Source organism: Octopus bimaculoides, chromosome 24 (assembly GCF_046866305.1).
Source record: "Octopus bimaculoides isolate indiv1 chromosome 24, ASM4686630v1, whole genome shotgun sequence".
Classification (NCBI taxonomy): domain Eukaryota; kingdom Metazoa; phylum Mollusca; class Cephalopoda; order Octopoda; family Octopodidae; genus Octopus; species Octopus bimaculoides.
Genome location: NC_142951.1, coordinates 8,005,457 through 8,032,706, shown reverse-complemented (window position 1 = coordinate 8,032,706; position 27,250 = coordinate 8,005,457). Strand labels below are relative to the sequence as shown.

The window sequence follows — 27,250 nt, the reverse complement described above, 5'->3', positions numbered from 1 at the left end:
TGAAAATGAAGTTGTGACAAGGCAGTAACTGAATGTATCTGCTTCTCAAAAAAGAAAAAAACGTGAAAATGATGAAAATAGAAAATTGGCACTTTTCAAAGAAAATGCACAGGTAAAGAAAATGCACCTAGTGGTAGTTTTAAGCAGACTACAGTTTGTCTTGTTACTATGGAAATAGGCACCAATGTGTCTGTGGCTTTTGATTGGCTAAAATTACCCAAAATTAGCAAGTTTTAAAAGGTATTACCTTTCTATTTATTAGTTTATGGCGAAAATTAATTTTATTTTCATAATTGGCATACAAAACTACATGAGAAAGAAGCCTGTGTTTGTGATGGTTAGTTGGGGTGGGGGCGCTAGAAATGTGGTCTGGGTGTCATGGGGGTGGTAGCCTGAAAAAGTTTGGGAACCACTGATATAGAACACGACTTACAAAAGTAAACAGTAAGAAAACAACAAGAAAAAGGGGACTAAAAATAATGGAAATCAGTATTTAATAAAGAGAGATGCACAATCTTCTTAATTAGACACAATGTCATGAAACTAACGTTATCCTCTAAAATAAAAATTTAGAGTCAAAGCGAAAACTCTTAAGGTATTACCACAGGAAATTGCAAGGCAAGACAACAGCTATGCACCCTCCAAACATTATCTGATATTTTAGTGAGGTGGGAAGCCAAAAAGTAAAAAACTTGCAGGTCAGTGGTCCATCTCCTCCGACCAGCCCGAACATCTTCAAAAACCATCGACCAAAATCATCTAGATAACTAAAATTAACAATAGAGATACCAAGAAAAGTTGGGATCTTTTTCGTTTTCTTCCAGCAACAAACCTTAACACATAAAGCACGACAGGCCACGATCATGGCCCAGATAGATGCATTTAATTTATGGGTGTTTGTTGAGGTCTAATGTCACTCAAACGCTCAGATACGCACCCCACTAGAATGCAAGCGGACTAATAGTTCAACTAATGACTTTTCAGATTATGTAAAACTTGCCGCCACTATGTACTGAGAAGATATTTTAACTAATTTTTGTTTCTTATGTGTGCATGGTAGTCCATGGTAGCTCAGCAGTCCATGCTATGCAAAGGCAAACGCCAGCCTTTTATGGATTAATCTGAAAGTTGGTAAAAACTATACTTCTGATATAATTTTGCATCATCATCATCATCATCATCATCGTTTAACGTCCGCTTTCCATGCTAGCATGGGTTGGACGATTTGACTGAGGACTGGTGAAACCGGATGGCAACACCAGGCTCCAGTCTGATTTGGCAGAGTTTCTACAGCTGGATGCCCTTCCTAACGCCAACCACTCAGAGAGTGTAGTGGGTGCTTTTACGTGTCACCCGCACGAAAACGGCCACGCTCGAAATGGTGTCTTTTATGTGCCACCCGCACAAGCCAGTCCAGGGGCACTGGCAACGATCTCGCTCGAAAATCCTACAGGAGCCAGTCAGGCGGTACTGGCAACGGCCACGCTCAAAATGGTGCATCTCATGTGCCACCCGCACAAGAACCAGTCCAGGGGCACTGGCAACGATATGCATGTTGATATTATTATTGTTAATTAAATCCAGATTAACATTGACTCCGTGGATCTATAATTAAAGGCATTCCAGACAGGATTATCCTATCCTTTTGGTCACTGCGTATATCGGTTAACACAGCAGGGTGTATAAACCTTTGAGAGAAACAAAACATAATTAGTCAAACTTTTGATTGTAGTTGAAAGTAATTTGGCTGTTATTTTTGGTAAAACGAACGACCGTTCCTCTTAATGGATTATAATGATAATATATCAGAGAGCCCCATTCCTCGTATTGGATAATAGTGATAATATTTCAACATATTTTGGTAGCTGGGTACAAGGGATTGCACACAGGTGTTACAATTACAAAGCTTTTATTCATGAGGAACTAATTATATTAAACACCGTCCAGCCGTACAGCATGCTTCTGACTTCGACTCATTAACTTAATAAGCAAGTGTGTATTTTTTTCTTCCCAAATTTCATTTCACTATATCTAATTATTTCTATTACAGGTTGCTATTTAAATAATAGTTTAGGTCTTGTTGAAAGTGAAAGCATTTATTTTATCAGAAATGTTTTCCAAGTTAAAAAAACAAAAACAAACGAAGTATTTTTGTGGAGGCAGATTCAAATGCGACGAACAAGGCAAATACTTTGGCTGAAAATTAATTTGTTTCGTTTATTTGCTGTTAATCGTAATCTTCGATTAGCATTCAATGCACTTGGATAGTTAGTAACCATGTTTTGCTCTTATTAATTAGGAATGTAATCAATATAATTGATTGACAGAACTTCAGTAACAAGGTCACCCCGGATGCTTTATGGCAGAGGTCCCAGTCACTGAGCCGTACACAAACAATAAACTTTGAAATTTTATTTCTATTTTATTGACTGTTGCAGTCTGTAGATTGTTTTTTCCTTATATATGGTAAGATGTTTAATTTCCAACTACATGGTTCCCGGTTCAGGACAAGTGTCTTCGGCGGAGGTATAGAATACGCACAACAATCGTCCAGGGCCAAAGAAAAATTCTAACTCTAATCATCGGGTGTGCGTCTTCTTTACCTTCGCCGTGTCTTCTACTATAACCCCCGAGCCGAGCAAAATCTTTTGAATGGAATTGGTAGAGGGAAACTGAAAGAAGCCCGTCATATATATGTATATGTGTGTGTGCCTTTGTGTCGTCCTCCACCCATCGCGACAACCAGTCTTTCACTGACAAATACCATCTCTACCAATAATTGTGAAATTTTGCTCTTCCTCTCAATGAATGAGATCATAAAATGGCTAACAATGATATATAAATCTTCCTTCTAAGCCTTTCGACCAGCTCACCGCCTTTCCCCTCTCTAACGATGAAAGTGACACACATTCCATTCATATCTACAACATTTCAAACTTCATTTTGTAGATAAGTGATGTGCGTAGTCACCATTTGTTTTTCTTGTTCATATTAAATTCCGATATTATCGTAATGTCTACCATCTGAAGAGTATTTGTAAAAGATTTCACTAGAAGAAATACCAATTTTTCTGAAAGTCATGAGGAAACAACTTCGGTGGAGTATACTTGTGTAGGTTTGTCCTAGCTTCAATAATGAGGTCAATATGGATGTAACCGCCACTCTACTGTCCATTAACCCAGAGTTTCTAACTGTGATCAGCCACACTTATTTTTTATATCCAGAACTAAAATGTTTTGCCTGTAAAGATGAGACTGCTGTTTCTAGCAGGTTGAGCAACCACATAGTTGTCCCTTATTGGCTTCTTTTATTTTTTAAACCCTTCTACTTTTATCTTGTTTCAATCATTAGGATGCGGCCATGCTGGGGCACCACCTTGAAGAATTTTTAGTTGAATGTATCAACCCTAGTACTTTTCTTTTTGAAAGCCTGGCTCTTATTTTATTGGTTGATTTTGCTGAACCGCTCAGTACTGGTTGTCAAGCAGTCTGGGTGGAGACAAATACAGACACAGACACACGTATATATTACATATACGACAGGCTTCTTCCAGGGTGCATTGTCATTGTGAAGAATTCAATTCTTTGCAAATGTTTCACGGTCCATGTTTCACTGCCATGTAGCATGGCTGTTCATACACATGCATCATACAGTCTGCCTTTTAGATGGAAATAAACATGAGTAATAGAGAGAAAGATTTCTCCATACACACACACGAACACCTACAGATATGCCTCAACATAGATGCAACTTATCTCAAAAGACAATGTAACACAGAATACATTTCCAAAATTTATTAGCTCATAACTGTTTTAATAAATGTATTTTATTTCATTTGCCACTTCAATATAGGTATTTTAGGTAATATGACTGAAACATGTAAAAGATTATATATATATATATATATATATATATATATATATACATGGGTAATAGAGAGAAATTTAATATCAATAATAGAATATTGGGTTTTAAGAAAGCAATAAACACTGACAGGGCAGTGTTACAAAAGAATATACAAGATTGACACACTGTCAGAAATACCATTGTATGTTTGTAACTGTCTTCAGATAACAAAATATAATTTGAAGTGCTAAAACCATAAATTTATCAGCAATATTCGGCAGCAACACTTAGTAAAATCAGCAGTCAAAGACACCAAACACACATACATATCTATGTTTGTATGTAAAACTGAGAATGTGTCTGTCTGTATATGTGCATATAAAATCGTATATAGACATGCAAAGCTTGGGACAGTTATATATATATATGTATTTAGATCTACAAAGCTTGGGTTAGTTATTCTTATTAAAATGTATTGCTTCTCCATGATGCAGTGCTGCAAAATACTCAGGCTCCTGTTTCCAGTCCGTTAGCAGCAAGCGAGGCTGCCCATGATTCTTCTATTTCCTTTGTGAGGAAAAGATTCATCGCGCCCCTTTGGAACTGAAAGAAAATAAACGTATGGAAACAATTAGGTGAGTGACTGTGAAAGAATAAGAATAATGATGTGGAGAGGGGGACTGTGTAGTTGATTATATTTTATCTTTTACTCATTTCAGTCATTGGATTGCAGCCATGCTGGAGTACTACCACAAAGGATTTATAGTCAAATGAGTTGACCCCAGTAATTTTTATTTTCTTCTCTCAAACCTGGTACTTATTCTATCAGGATCTTTTGCCTAACCACAGATTTGTTTCTTTTCTCTATTTGTCCCCAACCATCGCTTGATAACCAGTGTTGTTGAGTTTATATCCCTGCAACTTAGCAATTCAATGAAAGACACCAATAGAATACATACCAGGCTTGGCAATAAGATTAAGTACTGGGGTTGATTTATTTGACTAAAACTCATCAAGACAGTGCCCCAGCATGGCCACAGTCTAATGACTAAAACAAGTAAAAGATAAAAGATGAAAAATATTAAACAACATTCATTAGTGCAAGAAATCATCATCATCATTATCATCATCATTTAGCATCCACTTTCCATGCTGGTATGGGTTAGACTGTTTGACAGGAATTGGTAAGTTGGAGAGCTGTACTAGGCTCCAGTCTGGCTTATCTTAATTTCTATGGTTAGATGCCCTTCCTCAGGGCAACCACTCCACAGATGCCTGTTACATATCAGTAGCACAAGTGGATTTTACATGCGACCAACACAGGCCACAACTATGATTTCACTTAGCTTGAAGTGTCCTCTCGAGCACAGTAAATTGCAAAAAGACTCGGTTACTCTGTGTCTTTGCACTTCATCAGTAGCTGGTAAATAATAATTGGATAATGATAGACAGGGATATATAGCCAGTGATACAGATTTGATAGATAGTAACAAATAGTCACTTATAAGCAGAAACAGGGAGACAGTGATAATCAGTAATAGATAGACAGTGAGTAATATACAAGTAGACAGTAAGTAATATGCAAGTAGACAGTGAGTAATATGCAAGTAGACAGTGACAGATAGACAAGTGTCAGACAAAAACCAAAACAAATGTCTTGAAATAAAAAGAAGACATAAATATCTCATCAAGATATTTATTTCCTCTTCTGAAAAAAGACAACAGAAATTTTATTTAGCTCCAAAATGTTTTCTCTAAAATAAACTGACCTGTTTAGCACAATTGATAATTGCTCCTGGCAACTTATGAATTTCCAACTTATAATTCAAATTTTTTTCCGCAAATGTGATGTTCACTTCAAGACGTCTGATAAATTGAACAGAAAAAAACAAAAAGTAACAAACACTGTTTAGGAATTTTAAACAAATAATGAAAACCCAACTGCAATAATGTAATAATTCTTTCTGCTATAGACACAATGCCTGAAATTTGTGGGTAGAGGCTTGATGAATACATTGATCCCAGTATGCAACTGGTACTTCTTTCATTGACTCTAAATGGATGAAAGGCAAAGTCAAACTCAGCTGAATTTGAAAACAGAATGTGAAGACAGGCGAACTGCCACTAAGCATTTTGTCCAGTGCATCAATAATTCTGCCAACTCACCACCTTAATTGTAATAATAAGGCCAGCAGTTACGGGGGATGGGGTAAGTCAAATGAATGGTAGCAACATGAAAATAAAGTGTCCTTGCTCAAGAACAAAACACACAGCTTGGTCCAGGAATCACTACCTCATGATTGTGAGCCAAATGCTCTAACTAGTGAGTCATGCATCTTACCCTTACTATGGAGTGCTTGTTGCATATTATCTATCTTAGTGTGCATGCACACACACCCACGCAGAAGCATGCACACACGCAGGCACATATCCATACACACACACGCATGCATGCACATGCATAATCATATGCATACACACAAGTATGCAAATTCACACACACACACACACACAACCACCACACATACACCACCAACACCACCACTTCCCCCTCCTCTCTTCTTAGCATGATCATTTCCAAAGTGAAATATCTAACAAAAATATTATTTACATGAACACTGACTTATGGACCCTGGTTGAGAACCAATGCTTAAGAGGAACCCCATTTCAGCCACTTGTGTTCATGATTGTACTTTTTCAGTTATTATCCAACATTAATGACCACTGATGTAGATAGGCATTGTTGGATAACATCATCTAAGACACTATTGTCCAAATATATGAGGGGATGGTCATGTCTGTAATACCATGATGAGGCTAAAGCAACAACAGCTAATGAAACATGACTGACATCACAGTTCTCTGTTCCACCAACTGCACTTAAGTTTCTGCGTAGTTGTTGGAATGCACTGGGAAACAAAACAGCTGAATCTTCCTCAAATAACACAGTTTGTTGTCTTAAAAAAATCAGAAGAGTATTTTTGTTATGTGGAGGCACATGGCTTAGTGGTTAGGGTGCTGGACTCCTGATCATAGGATTGTGGTTTCAATTTCTGGACTATGAGATGCATTGTGTTCTTGAGTAAAACACTTTGTTTTGTTTTGCTCCAGGCCATTCAGTTGCTAAAAACGAGTCATCCAGCAAGGGAGCAGGGTCCCATCTAAGGAGGAAAATATACACCAGAGAAACTGGGAAATCAGCGTCGTGCTCCTTAAGGAGTCATGTAGACTAAGCATTTTAGTCCTAGACTCTCTATCTCTGAATATGATGGATTGAAGTTGATCTGAGGATACACAACCAACAAATTAATATTATTAGAAATAGTAGCTAAATATTCCTTAAAATTTACTGCCTTAAAAGAAGGAAAGTTTGTTAATCTCCGTTGGAAGTCATTTTAATCCTAAATCAATCCCAACAGAGCTAAACACCAGTCAATAAACTCAAAAGTTTGTTATTTTCTTAAACCCAATTCAAATTGTTGACTACCTTCAACTTGATCATCCAATGTGTCCTTACTCGCAATTTGGGTGAACAAATGTGGTAGTTGAGAGCTAGGCCTTTTATTGTTATTCTGAATTTTTTTGCGAATCTGTCCATTAGTTTTCCTGTAATTGTTAGCCTTGAGCTGTATATGTAACTATTTATTTCTTGTTCAGAAGCCCAGGGACACAGAGACTTATGCCTGACAAGGTTATAATGTTTTAAGGGAAGTTTAACTGTCAACTTTAGTAAGTTGTATGACAACACTAAGGCTTCCTAAAGGTCTTGTAGGTGATCAAATTGTTGTTTGTGATGATAATGAATACACATCCACACAGACATGTTAATACATACTTTCCTTCAAATTGGATTGTGACTTCTGCATTACGTGGTTTTGGTGCGTGACGGAGATGACGGGTCACTTGAAGTTCTGGGATTTCTAGGTAGACTTTGACAGTGGACAGATTAAGTTCTGAAGCAGCTGTAATGAGAGAAAATTTTAAACAAGTGAGAAGGACTGACATTTTTGTAATTAAGGTTCTAGACATGTACACACACCCCTCAAGATGGTGTCACAGCATGGTCACAGTTCAGCAACTGAAAGAAGTGGAAGGTAAAAAGATAAACTGTTTTTTCTCTAAGTTAACAGCAAGACACCAGTTTCTGTCTCCATATCCATATCACCGGACTAGCCGATTCCATGGACACGGTCCTTTTCAAAGAAGAGAGAACTCTTACCACGGCTCATGGCAACATCTCCATGCTCACTTGCATTGCTGCAGGTTTGTCTGGCTGCCGGCTTCAACCACAGATGCTCTGCTACGAGCATGCCCCGTTCCCACAGCTGGATGGGCACTCTCCATGTTCATGTTTGAGAATATTAACCCAATTCCCTTTTGATGCGAGGCCAGCCGCTTTCATGCATATGTACACTGACAACAACAACAACAACAACAATGGATCTGGTGCCTTTCTGGAAGCTTATGCCCACTTCTAAGGACCAATTAACCCGTACTCGACTGCCATTGGCACAGAACCCTTCACTTTGGTCTTCAAAGGTCTCGTTCAAATATTTCCTACTACAACCGAGATCTGCACCCACAGTTGGCTTCACCCAGGCTCATGCCTGCGGCTTCCATGCAGCACCCTCCTACTCTTTTTAAGAAACCTCATAGAAGTTTCACTGCAGCACCCTCCTATTCAACCAGGCATCAGAAAGTTACTTCACTGGCAATCGTGCAACCTGTCAAATGGCTGGTTTGGCATTGGTTGCTCACTTCAGCGCCACTGTCCTGCTGTCTATATCAACCAACGCCCTTTCGGCAATCTAATGGGCAAAGTGTAGGGCACCTTAGCCGGATGTTCAGTTCATCCCCTATCACCAGTTCTGCTTACCAAATGTGGCCCACTTGGCACCATGCATTCATTGCGTTGCAATGGCTGTGATATATGGCTGCCTCCGATCAGGAGAGGAACGGCTTGTTTCACCCGTTCTGAGTATGAGAGTAGATCAAAGCTGTCAAGGTCCCTGGGGCCTCCAGTCATTCACTTTACCAGACGGAATTGCATGTCGTTCTCCCACTGGCACCAGGTATTCTGAGGGAAACTTCGGAGGGAACCAGCTACTAGATGGCTCAATTGGTCTTTTGCCGCTACACCCAGTTTCTTCGATCGATTTGCACATCAGAGGCACTTTGGACTTCCACCAGATTCTTCTCCGGCTTTGTCCCGACAGGGCATGGACCGCCATGTTTTCGGACCCTGGCCACCTGCTACACCTGAGTTGGAGCAGGAACATGATGATGCATGGGAGCATGATTGTGAATGTGTGGACCTGTTATAATAGAGTGGGACAAGACGGGAGGGGATGGGAACAAGCATGAGCACAAGAGTGTGGAGGAAGGCAAGGAGCCATCGGTCGAGAGCATGCAATGGCACAGCAGCGCAAAGGGGAGTGGACTCAGCCAACCAGTGATATCAACCACGCCATTGCGGCCTAGTCAGTGACAGCTGCTAGGCTGGCCGCTTCAGCCATGGTTGCAGACTCGGACTAGCATGCATTCACTACCTGTGAATTTATTTTATCTTATTTTCATTCAGGATGGATATGTTTTGACAGATAGGAGATTCAACAACTCTTCTAGCTAGGTTAAATAACTGGCATAAAGGGATACCCTCTTGCTGTTAAAAATCGCCAAGTTCCCAAAACAAAGTGTAGGTCAGCAATTAGCTAAGAATATGCAATGCATTGAGAAAATTTAAAGAAGTGAACTGTGAATGAAAAGGAGTAAATTATTTGAAAGAAAAACATGAACAACAATGATGGAAATGTAACTGTGATTGCATATGGTAAATGCCTAAAGGTACAAAAATGAATTGCAAATAATATGTTACGTACCAGAGTTTGGTCTTCTCACATCCATGGTGCTACACATTACTTGCAGGCGAGGTAACTTATAATGTTATGTCTTTATAATAATCTGCTTGTTCGTTTGCCTTTTATATATTAGCTAGGCTCAGAGGTGGCGGTGAAAGATGGAGGTGGAGTGAGTGTAAGGTGGAGTAAGATCAAGAGAGAGAAAGGAGGAGTAAAGAGAGAAGAGAGGAAGAAATATTAATATTAATACACTTGGGCCAAGTGGTCATTTTGTGATCAGAAGCGAAGAACGAGAAGGAAGGAATACTTATTAAGTGGTTAAAAAGTTAGCTGAAGGGAATAAGGAGATACAGAGAGATGGACAAGGGAGTCAGTTATGTTGGGAGGGAGAGAGGGGAGAGGCAGGTTGTGGTGAGTGGGGGGGGGGGGGTGATATTGAAATGTTTTTATTTTTTTCAATTACTTTTTTAGAATTAAAAAGGGCAAAATCATTTGAACTCAGCATAGTGTCATAATTAAATACCACAAGGTATTTTTTGTGAATTTCCGAAAATTCTGTTAATCCATCATATAACCAAATTAGAAAATAACAAATGTATTTTTGTATAATTATGAAATTTAATTTTGCAGTGAAAGGTTTAAAATGATACTTTCTAATATTGGCTGAAGGTCAGAGATTTTGATGGGAAAGGGATCACATTGACTCAGTGCTGAAGTGGTACATATCTAATTGCTGTGATAGTGTACTTAAACACCCCGTCGTTGATGTAAACATACAGGAAACAATGCATATATGGAGTAATGAAGTTGATACGACTTTAAGTGATAAATAACAGTACTAGAATTAATAGAAAACTTGGTGAGAAAGAGAAAGTAGGCAGACTAAAATCGAGATTCAGATAAATATATTAAATGTTTGAAACAGGTGTAACAGTCTAGAAAATAAAAGAATAAATAATTGGAGGAGGGGAATGTGCAGCAGGTGAGTGACAATGACAAGAAGGCAAGTGGTTTGTGGTGCAATTGGTAACATACATGCAGGAGTGGTTGTGTGGTAAGAAGCTTGCTTCCCAACCACATGGTTCCAGGTTCAGTCTCGCTGCATGGCACATTGGGTAAGTGCCTTCTACTATAGCGTCGGGCCGACCAAAGCCTTGTGAGTAGATTTGGTAGACGGAATCTGAAAGAAGCCTTTTGTATTTATATATGTCCTTGTACTTCGTATTTTTTGTTGTTTATGCTTTGTGATGTCCTGTGCCCACATATGTATATATATATATATATAGACATATAGATTATAAATATGTACATATACGTATGTATATATGTATATATATATATATATGTTATTTATATTATTATATACGTGTGTGTGTCAGTGTTTGTCCTCCCACCATCACTTGACAACTGATGTTGGTGTGTTTGCATCCCCGTAACTTAGCAGTTCGGCAAAAGTGACTGATAGAATAAATACACGGCTTACAAAGAATAAGTGCTGGGGTTAATTTCTTCAACTAACGGTGATGCTCCAGCATGGCCGCAATCAAATGACTGAAACAATGAAAAGAAAAAAAAGAAAAGACTAGTCAGCTCCAATGCAATCAATATGAGGTTCAAATCCCACCAGAGAATATGTTCTTGACTACAAGCCAACAACTGAGTCTTTATTTAGTCACACATGTTACAAATTACATGGGATATGATTTGAGGTGTGTGTGTGTGTGTGTGTTTGTATATCATGGCTGGTTTGTTTCCATCCTCATAACTTTCAGCAAAAGATATCGATAGAATAAGTACCAGATTTGCAAAACAGAAAAAAAAAAATCAAGTACTGGGGTCAATTTGTTCAACTACTCCCTTTGAAGCCATTGCTCCAGAATGGCTGCAGTCCAATGACTAAATTGATACAAAGATAAAAGAAAAGATTATAATAATAAATTCAGAGGAACAAACAGTTCCGTTGAATTGTTGATCTTCTCAACATAATTTAATGAAAAAGAATATAATTTAAACAGCAACAAAATGACAAGAAAAGAGTAAAGAAAAATTCTTTTCTACTCCAGGCACAGGACCCGAAATTTGGGGAGAGGGGCTAGTCAATTAGATCGACCCCAGTATGCAACTGGTACTTAATTTATCGACGGGATGAAAGGCAAAGTCAAACTCGGTGGAATTTGAACTCAGAACATTAAGACACACAAATTACCGCTAAGCATTTCACCCGGCATGCTAACATTTCTGCTAGCCCGCCACCTTAAGAAAAGAGTAAAGAAAAATTAAAACAGGAAATCAGTAAGTAAATTACTGGTATAATTAGCTGGGAGCTGGATTATTTGGTCTGGCTCTGTGCTGCTCTCAAATTAAACAAAGCACAATATTTAGTTGTTGTTAACATGTTTATTTATGAATTGCTTTTAGATTTGTTATTTTGCATATATTGAATACCAGTAGCTGGTCTGTAAAAATGTAAGCTTGGCTAGAAGTAAAAATGTATGTTTGGTGAAAGGAGATCTTTACATGAGATCAGAGCAGCATGGCTGTTGGTTAACCAAGAAAACTTTTGCTAGTTCTTTAGCATCTCGATTCATAACCATGATTACGTATCAAACTGCATGGAATTTTCTATCAGTTCATACCACCATACAAATGCACTAGAACCAATGACTGGCTGAAACATGAGTCATGATCACCCTATAAAGACCATCATTGCCAAACATGGAAACTGATATAGTGCAGTTTTCCCTTGTTGCCAAATTGTCAGGGTATCAAATGATGGGTACTGCTAGAAAATAAAGAAGATAGAAAAACATCAGACATTCCACCAAAAAACCTCAAAATACTCACTGCATGTCATTAGTGATGGTACGTGTGAGTAATGACCAAGCACCGTGGGACACTAAAAAAGCCAAAGATTTCCTGCTCACTGACTTCCATCTCAAAAGCCACAGGGCAAGAAATGGAATTTACTTAGAGATTTCTGTCAATGTCTTATTCCATTCAACTATGGATGTTGTAAGCCAAAATTCTACCACAATTCAGATTACTTTTTCATACCTGTGATGCTTACCTATTTATGTCAATGATGTATTATATTGCAGCTTTGAGATTTCAAAGATGTGATAGTTTATTATTAGAATGCCATTCCAGGATAGATGTGAGAGGCTGCATTTTGCAAGTTTGGACATAAAACATGCAGAATCCTTGGTCAAGATATGGCTGGTTTAAATGCTAAAGCATTAAGGACATGCAGTTTAAGGATGGAGTGCAGCAGTTGTTAACAGTGAATGGCATCCCATGTGAGGTATCTTGTCAACCAATGTTGCTTTGTTTATGTTCCCCATAACTTAGCAGTTCAGCAAAAATGACTGATAGAACAAGTATCAGGTTATTTACTATAAGTACTGAAGTCAATTCATTTGACTAAATAGTCTTCAAGGTAGTGCACCAGCATGGCCACAGTCTGATGATTGAAACAAGTAAAAGATAAATCTAAAAGCTCAACAGTTAAAATTAAGTTAATTTTAACATAATGAGAATAAAGAATGTCATTAATGTCATAATGGTGGAGGCCCAGTGGTTAGGGCAGCAGACTCGCTGTCATAGGATCGTGGTTTCGATTCCTAAACCGGGCGTTGTGAGTGTTTATTAAGCGAAAACACCTAAAGCTCCACGAGGCTCCGGCAGGGGATGGTGGCGAACCCTGCTGTACTCTTTCACCACAACTTTCTCTCACTCTCACTTCCTGTTTCTGTTGTGCCTGTATTTCAAAGGGTCAGCCTTGTCACACTGTGTCACGCTGAATATCCCCGAGAACTACGTTAAGGGTACACGTGTCTGTGGAGTGCTCAGCCACTTGCACGTTAATTTCACGAGCAGGCTGTTCCGTTGATCGGATCAACTGGAACCCTCGCCGTCGTAAGCAACAAAGTGCCAACAACAACAATAATGTCAATCAACTTCATTAGTGTAATCACCCACATCACTGTTAAAATCATTACTTAATATTTTTACCACAGAAATCAGAAATATCCACTGAGAATTTCCTTACACTTCACTACAGAAAACAGTTTTATGCACCAATCTTTTTATGGTTCAGAAATTTCATATTTAAGATTATTTTTATTGACATATGTCAAGTTGTTGGGGCAGTGTTATCTGCAGAAAATAACAAATGTATTTTTGTATAATTACTCTCTTTACTATTTTACTTGTTTCAGTCATTTGACTGCGGCCATGCTGGAGCACCGCCTTTAGTCGAGCAAATCGACCCCAGGACTTATTCTTTGGAAGCCTAGTACTTATCGTATCGGTCTCTTTTGCCGAACCGCTAAGTTACGGGGACGTAAACACACCAGCATCGGTTGTCAAGCGATGTTGGGGTGACAAACACAGACACACAAACATATATATATATATATATATATATATATACATATATACGACGGGCTTCTTTCAGTTTCCATCTACCAAATCCACTAACAAGGCTTTGGTCGGCCCGAGGCTATAGTAGAAGACACTTGCTCAAGGTGCCACGCAGTGGGAATGAACCCGGAACCATGTGGATGGTAAGCAAGCTACTTACCACACAGCCACTCCTGCGCCTGAAACAAGTAAAAGAGTAAAGAGAGTAATTATACAAAATTATGAAATTTAATTTTGCAATGAAAGTTTCAAAATAATTCTTTCTAATATTGGCTGAAGGTCAGCGATTTTGAGGGGAAAGGGATCACATTGACTCATTGTTGAAGTGGTACATATCTAATTGATGTGATAGTGTACTTAGACATCTCACCATTGACGCAAACACACAGGAAACAATGCATATATGGAGTAATGTAGCAGATATGACTTTGAGAGATAAATAACTATACTAGGATTAATAGAAAACTTGAGGAAGACAATCACCTATGTGGACAGAAGTGAAGTAAAAAGGAAGAAAAACTAACTCAGTGAGAAAGAGAAAGTAGGCAGACTAAAATCAAGATGTGGTTCACATAAATATGTTAAATGTTTGAAACAGGTGTAACAGTCAAGAAAATGAAAGAACAAATAATTGGGGGAGTTGTAAGTGTGGCAGCTGAGTGACAATGACAAGAAGGCAAATGGTTTGTGGTAACATAGTCAGCTGCAATGCAATAAACGTAAGGTTCAAATCCTACCAGAGAACATGTTCTTGACTACAAACCAACAACAGAGGCTCTACTTACTCACTCAACCTGTTACAAATTTCGATTAAATCCCATGGGGTGTGATTTAAAATAATGCTTTCTAATATTGGCAGAAGGTCGGTGATTTTGAGGGGCAAGGGATTAGATTGACTCAGTGTTGAAGTGGTACTTAGTTTATCAATTCAAAAAGGGTGGAATGTGATTTTGGGAACTCTTATACGCTGACGATTGCAATCTCGTCAGTCACTCAGAAATAGGCCTGCAGTCTCTTGTATTTACATTTGACTCAGCTCGTAATGATTTTGGCTTGACCACTATCTATGTATGATAGGCTTCCCTACAGCTATTGTAGAAGACACTTGCTCAAGGTACTGTGCAGTAGTACTGAACCCAAGGCCACATTAGTTAGGAATCAAGCTTGTAAACCACATAGCCTTCTGGTACAATATGTCACCCAGTGTAGGACAAGCTGAGAAATGGGTTCCACAAAGGGAAGTGTTTGGATACAAATGGAAACACCAAAACACTGCACTGTAGTGTCTTTGAGAAGAGGTAGGACCTGTATTCATTTAGATCGGGAACGACTCCATGTCGGAGAGGAATTGTGACAACAGAGATCTTTAGAAACATTGTGTCAGTTGATGGAATGCTGCATCACATTCTGGACGTTCATAGGTTTGTCAACTCCTGAGGCAACAAAATCCAAAGAGAGGACAAAGCCAACACCACAACCTTGCAAAGGCCACAAAAAAGTGATGCGAACTTAGGTGGATGGACACCTTTGAAGTGAAACAAAAGCTTTGTGAAGTGATCTATAGAATGGAGGGGGAAGAGTATAATGGCTAGTGGACTGGACGTGAAAGGTTAAGTGATGTCAAGTGGTGAAGAAGGCAGTCAGAGGGTCCCTTTTTTTTGCATTGGCAAGTCCTTGAGAACAGATATGTGTGAGTACAGGATCCTCGGGTATTCTATCTACTAGCTAGTGGGTAGGGGAGAGAGGCTTGCACAGCAAGTTCCAGTCCATGGTTGAGTAGTTACGTTCTAGCGTTGTTTGCCAAGCCAAGGTAAGAGACTTTCTCTGTCCTTTACACTTCAAATACATGCTTCACCTCACATTTGAAATGTATACTCTCGTGGACAAGTTGATTGCTGTTGACTGGTGAGGTTCTTTTCCTATTTTGTCCTCCAGCTTGGGAGGATAAATTCAAAGTCAATTCAAGTAGCTTCCATTCAAAAATGTTTTTCATTTTCTCCCCAACATGGAGAAAACTGACCTGAATGCAGTAACAGTTTTTTGTGTGTGAGAGAGGGAGAGAAAATGAGGATTATCACCAAATCACAATGTGAGAGTTTGAGAGTGCAACCCATGATGCCGACCCAGCAAAAATGAGCATAAGGTGTTAGAGCACTCGTAATAACAGTTTCAAGTTTTGGCAAAGGGCCACCAGTTTTTGAGGGGAGGGGTAAGTTAATTGCATTGACCCAAATGGTACTTATTTTATTGATCTTCAAAAGGATGAAGGGCACAGTCAACCTCGGAGGAATTTGAACTCAAAACATAAGGATACCGAAGAATTGTCACCAAGCACTTTGTTTAACGAGCTAACAATTCTGCCGTCCTGCTCAAGGGCTGAAGGTCAGTCTATTATACCCATTCCCAGTACTTAACTGGTACTCTTGAATGAAAGGCAATATTCATCTCAGAATTTTAACACATTTTGCCAAATGCTCTGACCAATCCATTGTCCTTGACTTCTTACATAGAAACATTTTGGGAGAAGGATAGAGTCACTTTTATCGGCCCTATTACTCAACTGTTTATAATTTTATGAAACTTTATCTGTCATCCTTCAGAATGATAACTGATCTCAGCCAAATTTAAACTCATGATGTGTCCAGCGTCGCCTTTCTGGCACTTGTGCCCGCGGCATGTGTAAGGACTTTCGAGTGAGATCGTTGCCAGTGCCCCTGGACTGGCTCTTGTGCGGGTGGCACATAAAATACACCATTTTGAGCATGGCCGTTGCCAGTACTGCATGACTGGCCTTCATACCGGTGACACGTAAAAGCACCTACTACACTCTCGGAGTGGTTGGCGTTAGGAAGGGCATCCAGCTGTAGAAACTCTGCCAGGTCAGATTGGAGCCTGGTGTAGTCATCTGGTTCACCAGTCCTCAGTCAAATCGTCCAACCCATGCTAGCATGGAAAGCGGACGTTAAACGATGATGATGATGATGATGCAAAGGACTGCAATTCAATAGACTCAATAATGCTACACAAATAATGATTTTTAACATAGACACAAAATCATTCATTTTGGAAATAAGGGATTAACTGAACTGGTTCGTGTTTTATAGAAACCAGAAGGATAAAACGTAAAGTTCACCTTGATCTTATTTTGAACTCAGAATGCGAAGATCCAAACTAAATGTTGCAAAGCATTTTGTTTCCCACTTTTCTCTTCTGATATTGTCAATCCCCTGAAACTTTTTTTAGAGAAATCATTAATTTTCTCTAGGAATTTTACTATAATATTTAAGGCAGTGAGCTGGGATTTTTACTGTTGCTGTCACAGTTTTTGAAATTTTAAAATTTAGTGGAAAATTTTTCAACTTTAGGATATTGATGTGATTTTTCACACTGAATCTTTGTTTTTCACTTTTTCCAAAAAATTTTTTAGTAAAATGTTACAAAAGGTTTAAAGTTTGGTAGTCTTCATCCAATCAGAAAACAGGATTTGGAAGCTGGTACTTTCTGCGTTATAGCTGTCTATCACAAAATGAAAGCAAAAAACATTGCAATGACAACAGTTATAAGAAGTTTTAAAGTTTAAATAAATTTTATGAATAAAGTAATGTGAAATAGTTGGATAAGCATATAAATAAGTTTGAAAGGAAAAAATCCTCCATAAAATGTTTTTGCTAAATATTACAAAACAAATAAACTGTACTTTAGGGCTTAGGGTTAGGATATAAGGTTAGAATTCAGGTTTAGGGTGAGAATTAAGCTCTAGGGATAGAGATATGATTTAGAGTTAAAGGAAAACAGTTGAAAATTATGAAAATGAAGTTGTGACAAGGCAGTAACTGAATGTATCTGCTTCTCAAAAAAGAAAAAAACGTGAAAATGATGAAAATGAAGTACAATAGTCCAGAAAATTGGCACTTTTCAAAGAAAATGCACAGGTAAAGAAAATGCACCTAGTGGTAGTTTTAAGCAGACTACAGTTTGTCTTGTTACTATGGAAATAGGCACCAATGTGTCTGTGGCTTTTGATTGGCTAAAATTACCCAAAATTAGCAAGTTTTAAAAGGTATTACCTTTCTATTTATTAGTTTATGGCGAAAATTAATTTTATTTTCATAATTGGCATACAAAACTACATGAGAAAGAAGCCTGTGTTTGTAATGGTTAGTTGGGGTGGGGGCGCTAGAAATGTGGTCTGGGTGTCATGGGGGTGGTAGCCTGAAAAAGTTTGGGAACCACTGATATAGAACACGACTTACAAAAGTAAACAGTAAGAAAACAACAAGAAAAAGGGGACTAAAAATAATGGAAATCAGTATTTAATAAAGAGAGATGCACAATCTTCTTAATTAGACACAATGTCATGAAACTAACGTTATCCTCTAAAATAAAAATTTAGAGTCAAAGCGAAAACTCTCAAGGTATTACCACAGGAAATTGCAAGGCAAGACAACAGCTATGCACCCTCCAAACATTATCTGATATTTTAGTGAGGTGGGAAGCCAAAAAGTAAAAAACTTGCAGGTCAGTGGTCCATCTCCTCCGACCAGCCCGAACATCTTCAAAAACCATCGACCAAAATCATCTAGATAACTAAAATTAACAATAGAGATACCAAGAAAAGTTGGGATCTTTTTCGTTTTCTTCCAGCAACAAACCTTAACACATAAAGCACGACAGGCCACGATCATGGCCCAGATAGATGCATTTAATTTATGGGTGTTTGTTGAGGTCTAATGTCACTCAAACGCTCAGATACGCACCCCGCTAGAATGCAAGCGGACTAATAGTTCAACTAATGACTTTTCAGATTATGTAAAACTTGCCGCCACTATGTACTGAGAAGATATTTTAACTAATTTTTGTTTCTTATGTGTGCATGGTAGTCCATGGTAGCTCAGCAGTCCATGCTATGCAAAGGCAAACGCCAGCCTTTTATGGATTAATCTGAAAGTTGGTAAAAACTATACTTCTGATATAATTTTGCATGTTGATATTATTATTGTTAATTAAATCCAGATTAACATTGACTCCGTGGATCTATAATTAAAGGCATTCCAGACAGGATTATCCTATCCTTTTGGTCACTGCGTATATCGGTTAACACAGCAGGGTGTATAAACCTTTGAGAGAAACAAAACATAATTAGTCAAACTTTTGATTGTAGTTGAAAGTAATTTGGCTGTTATTTTTGGTAAAACGAACGACCGTTCCTCTTAATGGATTATAATGATAATATATCAGAGAGCCCCATTCCTCGTATTGGATAATAGTGATAATATTTCAACATATTTTGGTAGCTGGGTACAAGGGATTGCACACAGGTGTTACAATTACAAAGCTTTTATTCATGAGGAACTAATTATATTAAACACCGTCCAGCCGTACAGCATGCTTCTGACTTCGACTCATTAACTTAATAAGCAAGTGTGTATTTTTTTCTTCCCAAATTTCATTTCACTATATCTAATTATTTCTATTACAGGTTGCTATTTAAATAATAGTTTAGGTCTTGTTGAAAGTGAAAGCATTTATTTTATCAGAAATGTTTTCCAAGTTAAAAAAACAAAAACAAACGAAGTATTTTTGTGGTATCAGATTCAAATGCGACGAACAAGGCAAATACTTTGGCTGAAAATTAATTTGTTTCGTTTATTTGCTGTTAATCGTAATCTTCGATTAGCATTCAATGCACTTGGATAGTTAGTAACCATGTTTTGCTCTTATTAACTAGGAATGTAATCAATATAATTGATTGACAGAACTTCAGTAACAAGGTCACCCCGGATGCTTTATGGCAGAGGTCCCAGTCACTGAGCCGTACACAAACAATAAACTTTGAAATTTTATTTCTATTTTATTGACTGTTGCAGTCTGTAGATTGTTTTTTCCTTATATATGGTAAGATGTTTAATTTCCAACTACATGGTTCCCGGTTCAGGACAAGTGTCTTCGGCGGAGGTATAGAATACGCACAACAATCGTCCAGGGCCAAAGAAAAATTCTAACTCTAATCATCGGGTGTGCGTCTTCTTTACCTTCGCCGTGTCTTCTACTATAACCCCCGAGCCGAGCAAAATCTTTTGAATGGAATTGGTAGAGGGAAACTGAAAGAAGCCCGTCATATATATGTATATGTGTGTGTGCCTTTGTGTCGTCCTCCACCCATCGCGACAACCAGTCTTTCACTGACAAATACCATCTCTACCAATAATTGTGAAATTTTGCTCTTCCTCTCAATGAATGAGATCATAAAATGGCTAATAATGATATATAAATCTTCCTTCTAAGCCTTTCGACCAGCTCACCGCCTTTCCCCTCTCTAACGATGAAAGTGACACACATTCCATTCATATCTACAACATTTCAAACTTCATTTTGTAGATAAGTGATGTGCGTAGTCACCATTTGTTTTTCTTGTTCATATTAAATTCCGATATAATCGTAATGTCTACCATCTGAAGAGTATTTGTAAAAGATTTCACTAGAAGAAATACCAATTTTTCTGAAAGTCATGAGGAAACAACTTCGGTGGAGTATACTTGTGTAGGTTTGTCCTAGCTTCAATAATGAGGTCAATATGGATGTAACCGCCACTCTACTGTCCATTAACCCAGAGTTTCTAACTGTGATCAGCCACACTTATTTTTTATATCCAGAACTAAAATGTTTTGCCTGTAAAGATGAGACTGCTGTTTCTAGCAGGTTGAGCAACCACATAGTTGTCCCTTATTGGCTTCTTTTATTTTTTAAACCCTTCTACTTTTATCTTGTTTCAATCATTAGGATGCGGCCATGCTGGGGCACCACCTTGAAGAATATTTAGTTGAATGTATCGACCCTAGTACTTTTATTTTTGAAAGCCTGGCTCTTATTTTATTGGTTGATTTTGCTGAACCGCTCAGTACTGGTTGTCAAGCAGTCTGGGTGGGGACAAATACAGACACAGACACACGTATATATTACATATATGACAGGCTTCTTTCAGTATCCATCTACTGAATCCACTCACAAGGCTTTTGGTCAGCCCAAGGCTATAGTAGAAGATACTTACCCAGTAGGACTGAACTCTGAACCATTTGGTTGGCAAACAAGCTTCTTTATTTCATAAATATTTGCCATAAAGGCATTACAAAGAGGGGGCGAACAAGGACAGACAAGCATAAAAGGGGTGAAGAAGCTGTATCGATTAAATATTTACAAATTTAAATACAAAATAAAAATTATTTACAATGTTCGATTGAATCATTGCTCATTACAGATGCAATTTGTAATGGCTTTCCTGAAGGATAGGCATCTGACCACCAGGGTAGACCCCTTGCTTTTTCTTTCCCTTGTTCTTGGCTTCCACTTACCTGGTGCCAAACACTCCCAGCTTCCTCGCCACAGGCTTCCATCTTCTCATGAATCTGTCGCACCTCTTCTCCAGCCTGATCTTACTACTAAGGTGGTAACAAAAAAAGTCAACTAACCCCTGGCCAGATACAAAGGTATCCGTCACTATGCCTCTTACACGCGTCTTCCATACTGTTTCTTTCAGTATGGCTACTACGCAGGAAAAGCAAGCCTTCCTCTCCCTGTTGAGGGACCACACAACCATGCCTACACATGTTAATTTTTGTTTTGCCCAGGCCCACCCTGTTTGAGCAGACCTATGGCATTCCAGTTAATTTTTTTCTAGGTATCCAGGATTACATTATACTGGATAGACATTATACCTAATATTTAAGACTGCACCATACTTCTGTAATGGTTTTTACTGCTGGATGCCCTTCCTAACGCCAACCATACAGGCCTGAGTGGACTGAATGCTTTTTACATGGCATGACCATACCTGAGATCCAGCTTTGCCTTTCATCCTTTCAGAGTCAATAGAATAAATATCAGTTAAGCCCTGAGATCAATGTAATTGATTAGCCCCCCCCCCCACCTCTCCCAAAATTTCAGGCCTTCTGTCTATAGTTCAAAGAATATTTGACAATAACGGTGTGATTTGTGGGAGATCTGGCTGCTATTTTTAGCTGGTCAAGTGACCAATTAGTCTTCCTTATTGGTGTTGTGTTTATTAGAAGGTAACTATAAAACCAAATGAATCAACCTTCTTTGTGTTGTTAAGAAGCTCATTTCCTAACCATGCAGTTTTGGGTTCAGTCCCACTGCACAGTACCTTGGGCAAGTGTCTTCTGCTATAAATCTGGGACTTGTGAATGGATTTGGTAGATGGAAACTGAAAGAAGCCTGTCTCATATATATCTATTTGTGTTCGTCTCCCACTGCTGCTTGGCAACCAGTGTTGGTTTGTTTACATCCCATAACTTAGCAGTTCAACAAAAATAGATTGATATATGTACTTAGCTTCAAAACAAGTACTGAGGGTGATTTGTTCAACTAGACCCTCCAAGGTGGTGTCCCAGCATGGCCACAGTCCAAAAACTAAAACAAGTAAAAGTTTATGTTTGTGTGTGTACATGTGTTTATGTTCTGTATTTTATCTTTTACTTGTGGCCAGACTGGGGCATTACCTTGAAGAATTTTTAGTTGAATGTATCAACCCCAGCACTTAATTTTTTTGCTAAGCTTGGTACTTATTCTATCAGTGTCTTTTACTGAACTGCTAAGTTACAGGGATATAAACCCACAAACACTGGCTGACAACGTGTGGTGGGAGACAAGCACAGACACAAACACACACACACACACATGATGGGCTTCTTACAGTTTCCGTCTACGAAATCTACTCAAAGCTTTGATCACCTTGAGGCTGTAGCAGAAGACACTTGCTCAAAGTGTGATGCAGTGGGACTGAACCCTGGAGCATGTGGTTAGGAAGCAAGCTTCTCACCACACAGCCACACCTGCACATATTTGTCTATTAATCTTTCTATTTATTTGCTTGTTTATTTATCAGGTATGTCAATTAACAAATAGCTGCTAAATGGTATCTGTCACACCAAGTTAATTATACAATGAAATTTTTGGTATGTATTTGCTAATCTACAGCAAATTTCTTATATCTCTTTTGTAGCTGAGGGGAGATTGCATGATATGCATGCCTTTCTCAACCATGCGTTATAACAGCACAAGCATAGCCAAATACTTTTTTTAAAAAAATTGCCTCCCAAACATATAGTTCCAGATTCAGTCCCACTTCATGGCACCTCAGTCAAATGTTTAACATCTGCCTTCCATGCTAGCAGTTTGAGAGAAGCTGGCCAAGCAAAAGACTGCACCATACTTCTGTAATGGTTTTTACTGCTGGATGCCCTTCCTAACGCCAACCATACAGGGCTGAGTGGACTGAATGCTTTTTACATGGCATGACCACAGTCATACCTATATTCTTTTTCTTTCTTTTCTTTTACTTGTTTCAGTCATTTGACTGTGGCCATGCTGGAGCACCGCCTTTAGTCGAATCAAATCGACCCCAGGACTTATTCTTTGGAAGCCTAGTACTTATTCTATCGGGCTCTTTTTGCCGAACCGCTAAGTTACGGGGACGTAAATACACCAGCATCGGTTGTCAAGCGATGTTGGGGGGGGGGGACAAACACAGATACACAACATATACACACATACATATATATATACATATATACGACGGGCTTCTTTCAGTTTCCGTCTACCAAATCCACTCACAAGGTTTTGGTCGGCCCGAGGCTATAGTAAAAGATACTTGTCCAAGATGCCACGCAGTGGGACTGAACCCGGAACCATGTGGTTGGTAAGCAAGCTACTTACCACACAGCCACTCCTGTATATGATTTAACTTATAAAGCAAAGTTCAACAAATTCAATCATATTTTTCGTAAATGGAGATTAAATGTTAATATGGATTGAAATTATTTTTATTCATGTACCTATACAATCGTTTCTTACAGAAAGATAATAAATTCATTTTAAGAATCTGGGTTGTCAAAGAGTATTCATCAGTAGCAAAATTAAGGAAAGGAAAAAAAGCTAAAAAGACATTAGAATTACATAGGTATGCTGTTCGTAATGTGTAATTGTTCTTTGAGTCGTGTCTATTTAAAACACGACTCAAGATTCTTAAAATGAATCTATTGTCTTTCTGTATGAAACGATTGTATAGCTACATGAATAAAAATATTTTCATTTCAATCCATATTAACATCTAATCTCATCTATTTACGAAAAATATGATTGAATCTGTTGAAATTTTTTTAATATAGGTTAAATCATATACTTATATAAATGTTCATATCTACGCTAATTTACACCAGTAAATTAAAATATGAAGAAACAACGTTAGCAATTTTTTAGAAACTATTCCAGTTAAAGGACGAATTCACATTGAACCCTTATAAAAAATATGTATATCTACAGATATATGTATATATATTTGTATATATGTATCGTATATGTATATATTTATATATGTATTATATATTTATATATGAGGCAAGACCTTCGTACATTGGGCCTCACCGAGGCGATGACTACGGACCGAGACCTTTGGAAATGGGCTGTGCGTGAGAAGACCCGGCAAGCCAAGTAAGATCGTTGCCAGTGCCCCTGGACTGGTTCTTGTGCGGGTGGCACATGAGATGCACCATTTTGAGCGTGGCCGTTGCCAGTACCCGCCTGACTGGCTCCTGTAGGATTTTCGAGCGAGATCGTTGCCAGTGCCCCTGGACTGGCTTGTGCGGGTGGCACATAAAAGACACCATTTCGAGCGTGGCCGTTTTCGTGCGGGTGACACGTAAAAGCACCCACTACACTCTCTGAGTGGTTGGCGTTAGGAAGGGCATCCAGCTGTAGAAACTCTGCCAAATCAGACTGGAGCCTGGTGTTGCCATCCGGTTTCACCAGTCCTCAGTCAAATCGTCCAACCCATGCTAGCATGGAAAGCGGACGTTAAACGATGATGATGATGATGATGATGATATATATCATCATCATCATCATCATCGTTTAACGTCCGCTTTCCATGCTAGCATGGGTTGGACGATTTGACTGAGGACTGGTGAAACCGGATGGCATCACCAGGCTCCAATCTAATTTGGCAGAGTTTCTACAGCTGGATGCCCTTCCTAACGCCAACCACTCAGAGAGTGTAGTGGGTGCTTTTACGTGTCACCCGCACGAAAACGGCCACGCTCGAAATGGTGTCTTTTATGTGCCACCCGCACAAGCCAGTCCAGGGGCACTGGCAACAATCTCACTCGAAAATCCTACGGGAGCCAGTCAGGCGGTACTGGCAACGGCCACGCTCAAAATGGTGCATCTCATGTGCCACCCGCACAAGAACCAGTCCAGGGGCACTGGCAACGATCTTACTTGGCTTGCCGGGTCTTCTCACACACAGCACATTTCCAAAGGTCTCGGTCAGTAGTCATCGCCTCGGTGAGGCCCAATGTACGAAGGTCTTGCCTCACCACCTCAGCCCAGGTCTTCCTGGGCCTACCTCTTCCACGGGTTCCCTCAACTGTTAGGGTGTGGCACTTTTTCACGCAGCTATCCTCATCCATTCTCACCACATGTCCATACCAGCGCAATCGTCTCTCTTGCACACCACAACTGATGCTTCTAATGTTCAGCTTTTCTCTCAAGATACTTACAATCTGTCGGGTATTCACATTGACATTACACATCCAACGGAGCATACTGGCTTCATTCCTTGCGAGCTTACGTATGTCCTCAGCAGTTACAGCCCATGTTTCACTGCCATGTAGCATGGCTGTTCGTACGCATGTGTCATACAGTCTGCCTTTTACTCTGAGTGAGAGTCCCTTTGTCGCCAGCAGGGGTAAGAGCTCTCTAAACTTTGCCCAGGCTATTCTTATTCTAGCAGCTACACTTTCAGCGCACCCACCCCCACTACTAACTTGGTCGCCCAGATAGTGGAAGCTATCGACTACCTCTAGTTTTTCACCCTGGAATGAGATAGAAGTTGTTTCCTGTTTGTTTACAGTCTTTATTGCACCTGAACATCTGCCACAAACAAAAACTAACTTGCTAGTTAACCTGCCTTTGATGTTGCTGCACCTCTTATGTGTCCATAGCTTGCACCGGGTACATCTTATAGAGTTACTACCTACTCCTTTTCTACATACTGAGCAGGGCCATCTACCTGAAGGGGTTTGTGTTTTATCTACCTTCCTACTTATTAGGATTTTGGTTTTAGCTGGGTTGACTCTAAGGCCCTTCAACTCTAGACCTCGCTTCCACACCTGAAACTTCTCCTCTAGTTCTGATAGTGACTCCGCAATTAGGGCAAGGTCATCAGCATAGAGGAGCTCCCAGGGGCAACCTGTCTTGAACTCCTCTGTGATTGCCTGGAGGACTATGATAAATAAGAGGGGGCTGAGGACAGAACCTTGGTGGACCCCTACCTCTACCCGGAATTCATTGCTGTACTCATTTCCAACCCTCACCTTACTGGCAGCATCTCTGTACATGGCTCACACAGCTCTCACTAACCATTCTTCTATCCCAAGTTTCCTCATTGACCACCAGATAAGGGATCGGGGGACCCTGTCAAAGGCTTTCTCCATGTCAACGAAAGCCAGGTACAGAGGTTTATCCTTAGCTAGGTATTTCTCCTGCAGCTGTCTCACTAGAAATATCTATATATATATATATATATATATATATATATATATATATTCATATATGTATCATATATTTATATATATGTATCATATATATATATGTATCGTTGGTGATTTTCTTTCTCTGTCTTCTCTTCTTTGAACTTTTTCTATAATTCTGATGAAGAGCTCTGCTTGAAACTTGAAATCCTCTTTCTTTTCTTTCCTTTCCTGAGCGTGCAGTAACACAGTACTTATACCGTGTCCTCGCATTGTTTTTTCTTGCTTGTTCTTGTTTGGATTGACTATATACATATATATTAACATATATATATTCACTTATATATATATGTGTGTGTGTGTGTGTGTGTGTATATATACATACATGGTCTTGCAGATAAATTGAGACAATTGTTATGATGCACAAAACTGGTTGTAAATACTAAAATAATAGTAGGAGACAGATATAATTTTAATGTAACATTTAGTACAACAAAAACATTTGTCAGTCAATATGGCCACCCTTTTGGGCAATTACTACCTCCACATGTAAATAAATTTTTTTTGCAGGTGCTGCAA

General features: G+C 39.0%; 2 protein-coding genes across 6 annotated transcripts in view; one reads left to right on the top strand and one right to left on the bottom strand.

The window, feature by feature from the left end:
* The window catches only part of LOC106883156 (uncharacterized), a 66,205-nt gene that overhangs the window by 24,872 nt on the left and 14,083 nt on the right, over positions 1-27,250 (top strand). Inside the window, exons 1-2 of one of the 5 annotated variants that reach the window (XM_089341331.1) lie at positions 19,413-19,547; positions 23,029-23,098. In XM_089341331.1, the coding sequence (XP_089197457.1) occupies positions 23,087-23,098 (12 nt within the window). In that variant the 5' untranslated portion in view covers positions 19,413-19,547; positions 23,029-23,086. Of the gene's footprint in view, positions 1-19,409; positions 22,193-23,028; positions 23,099-27,250 lie in introns of those variants that run through there. The other 4 variants (XM_089341332.1, XM_089341334.1, XM_089341333.1 and 1 more) reach the window with 4 other exon arrangements.
* Positions 4,354-10,045, bottom strand: LOC149131183 (uncharacterized). The gene is made up of 4 exons (XM_089341077.1): positions 9,726-10,045; positions 7,682-7,808; positions 5,616-5,712; positions 4,354-4,449 (listed from the first exon to the last, which is right to left on the bottom strand). The coding sequence occupies exons 1-4, from the start codon at positions 9,760-9,762 to the stop codon at positions 4,354-4,356; spliced, it is 357 nt and encodes a 118-aa protein (XP_089197203.1). The 5' UTR covers positions 9,763-10,045.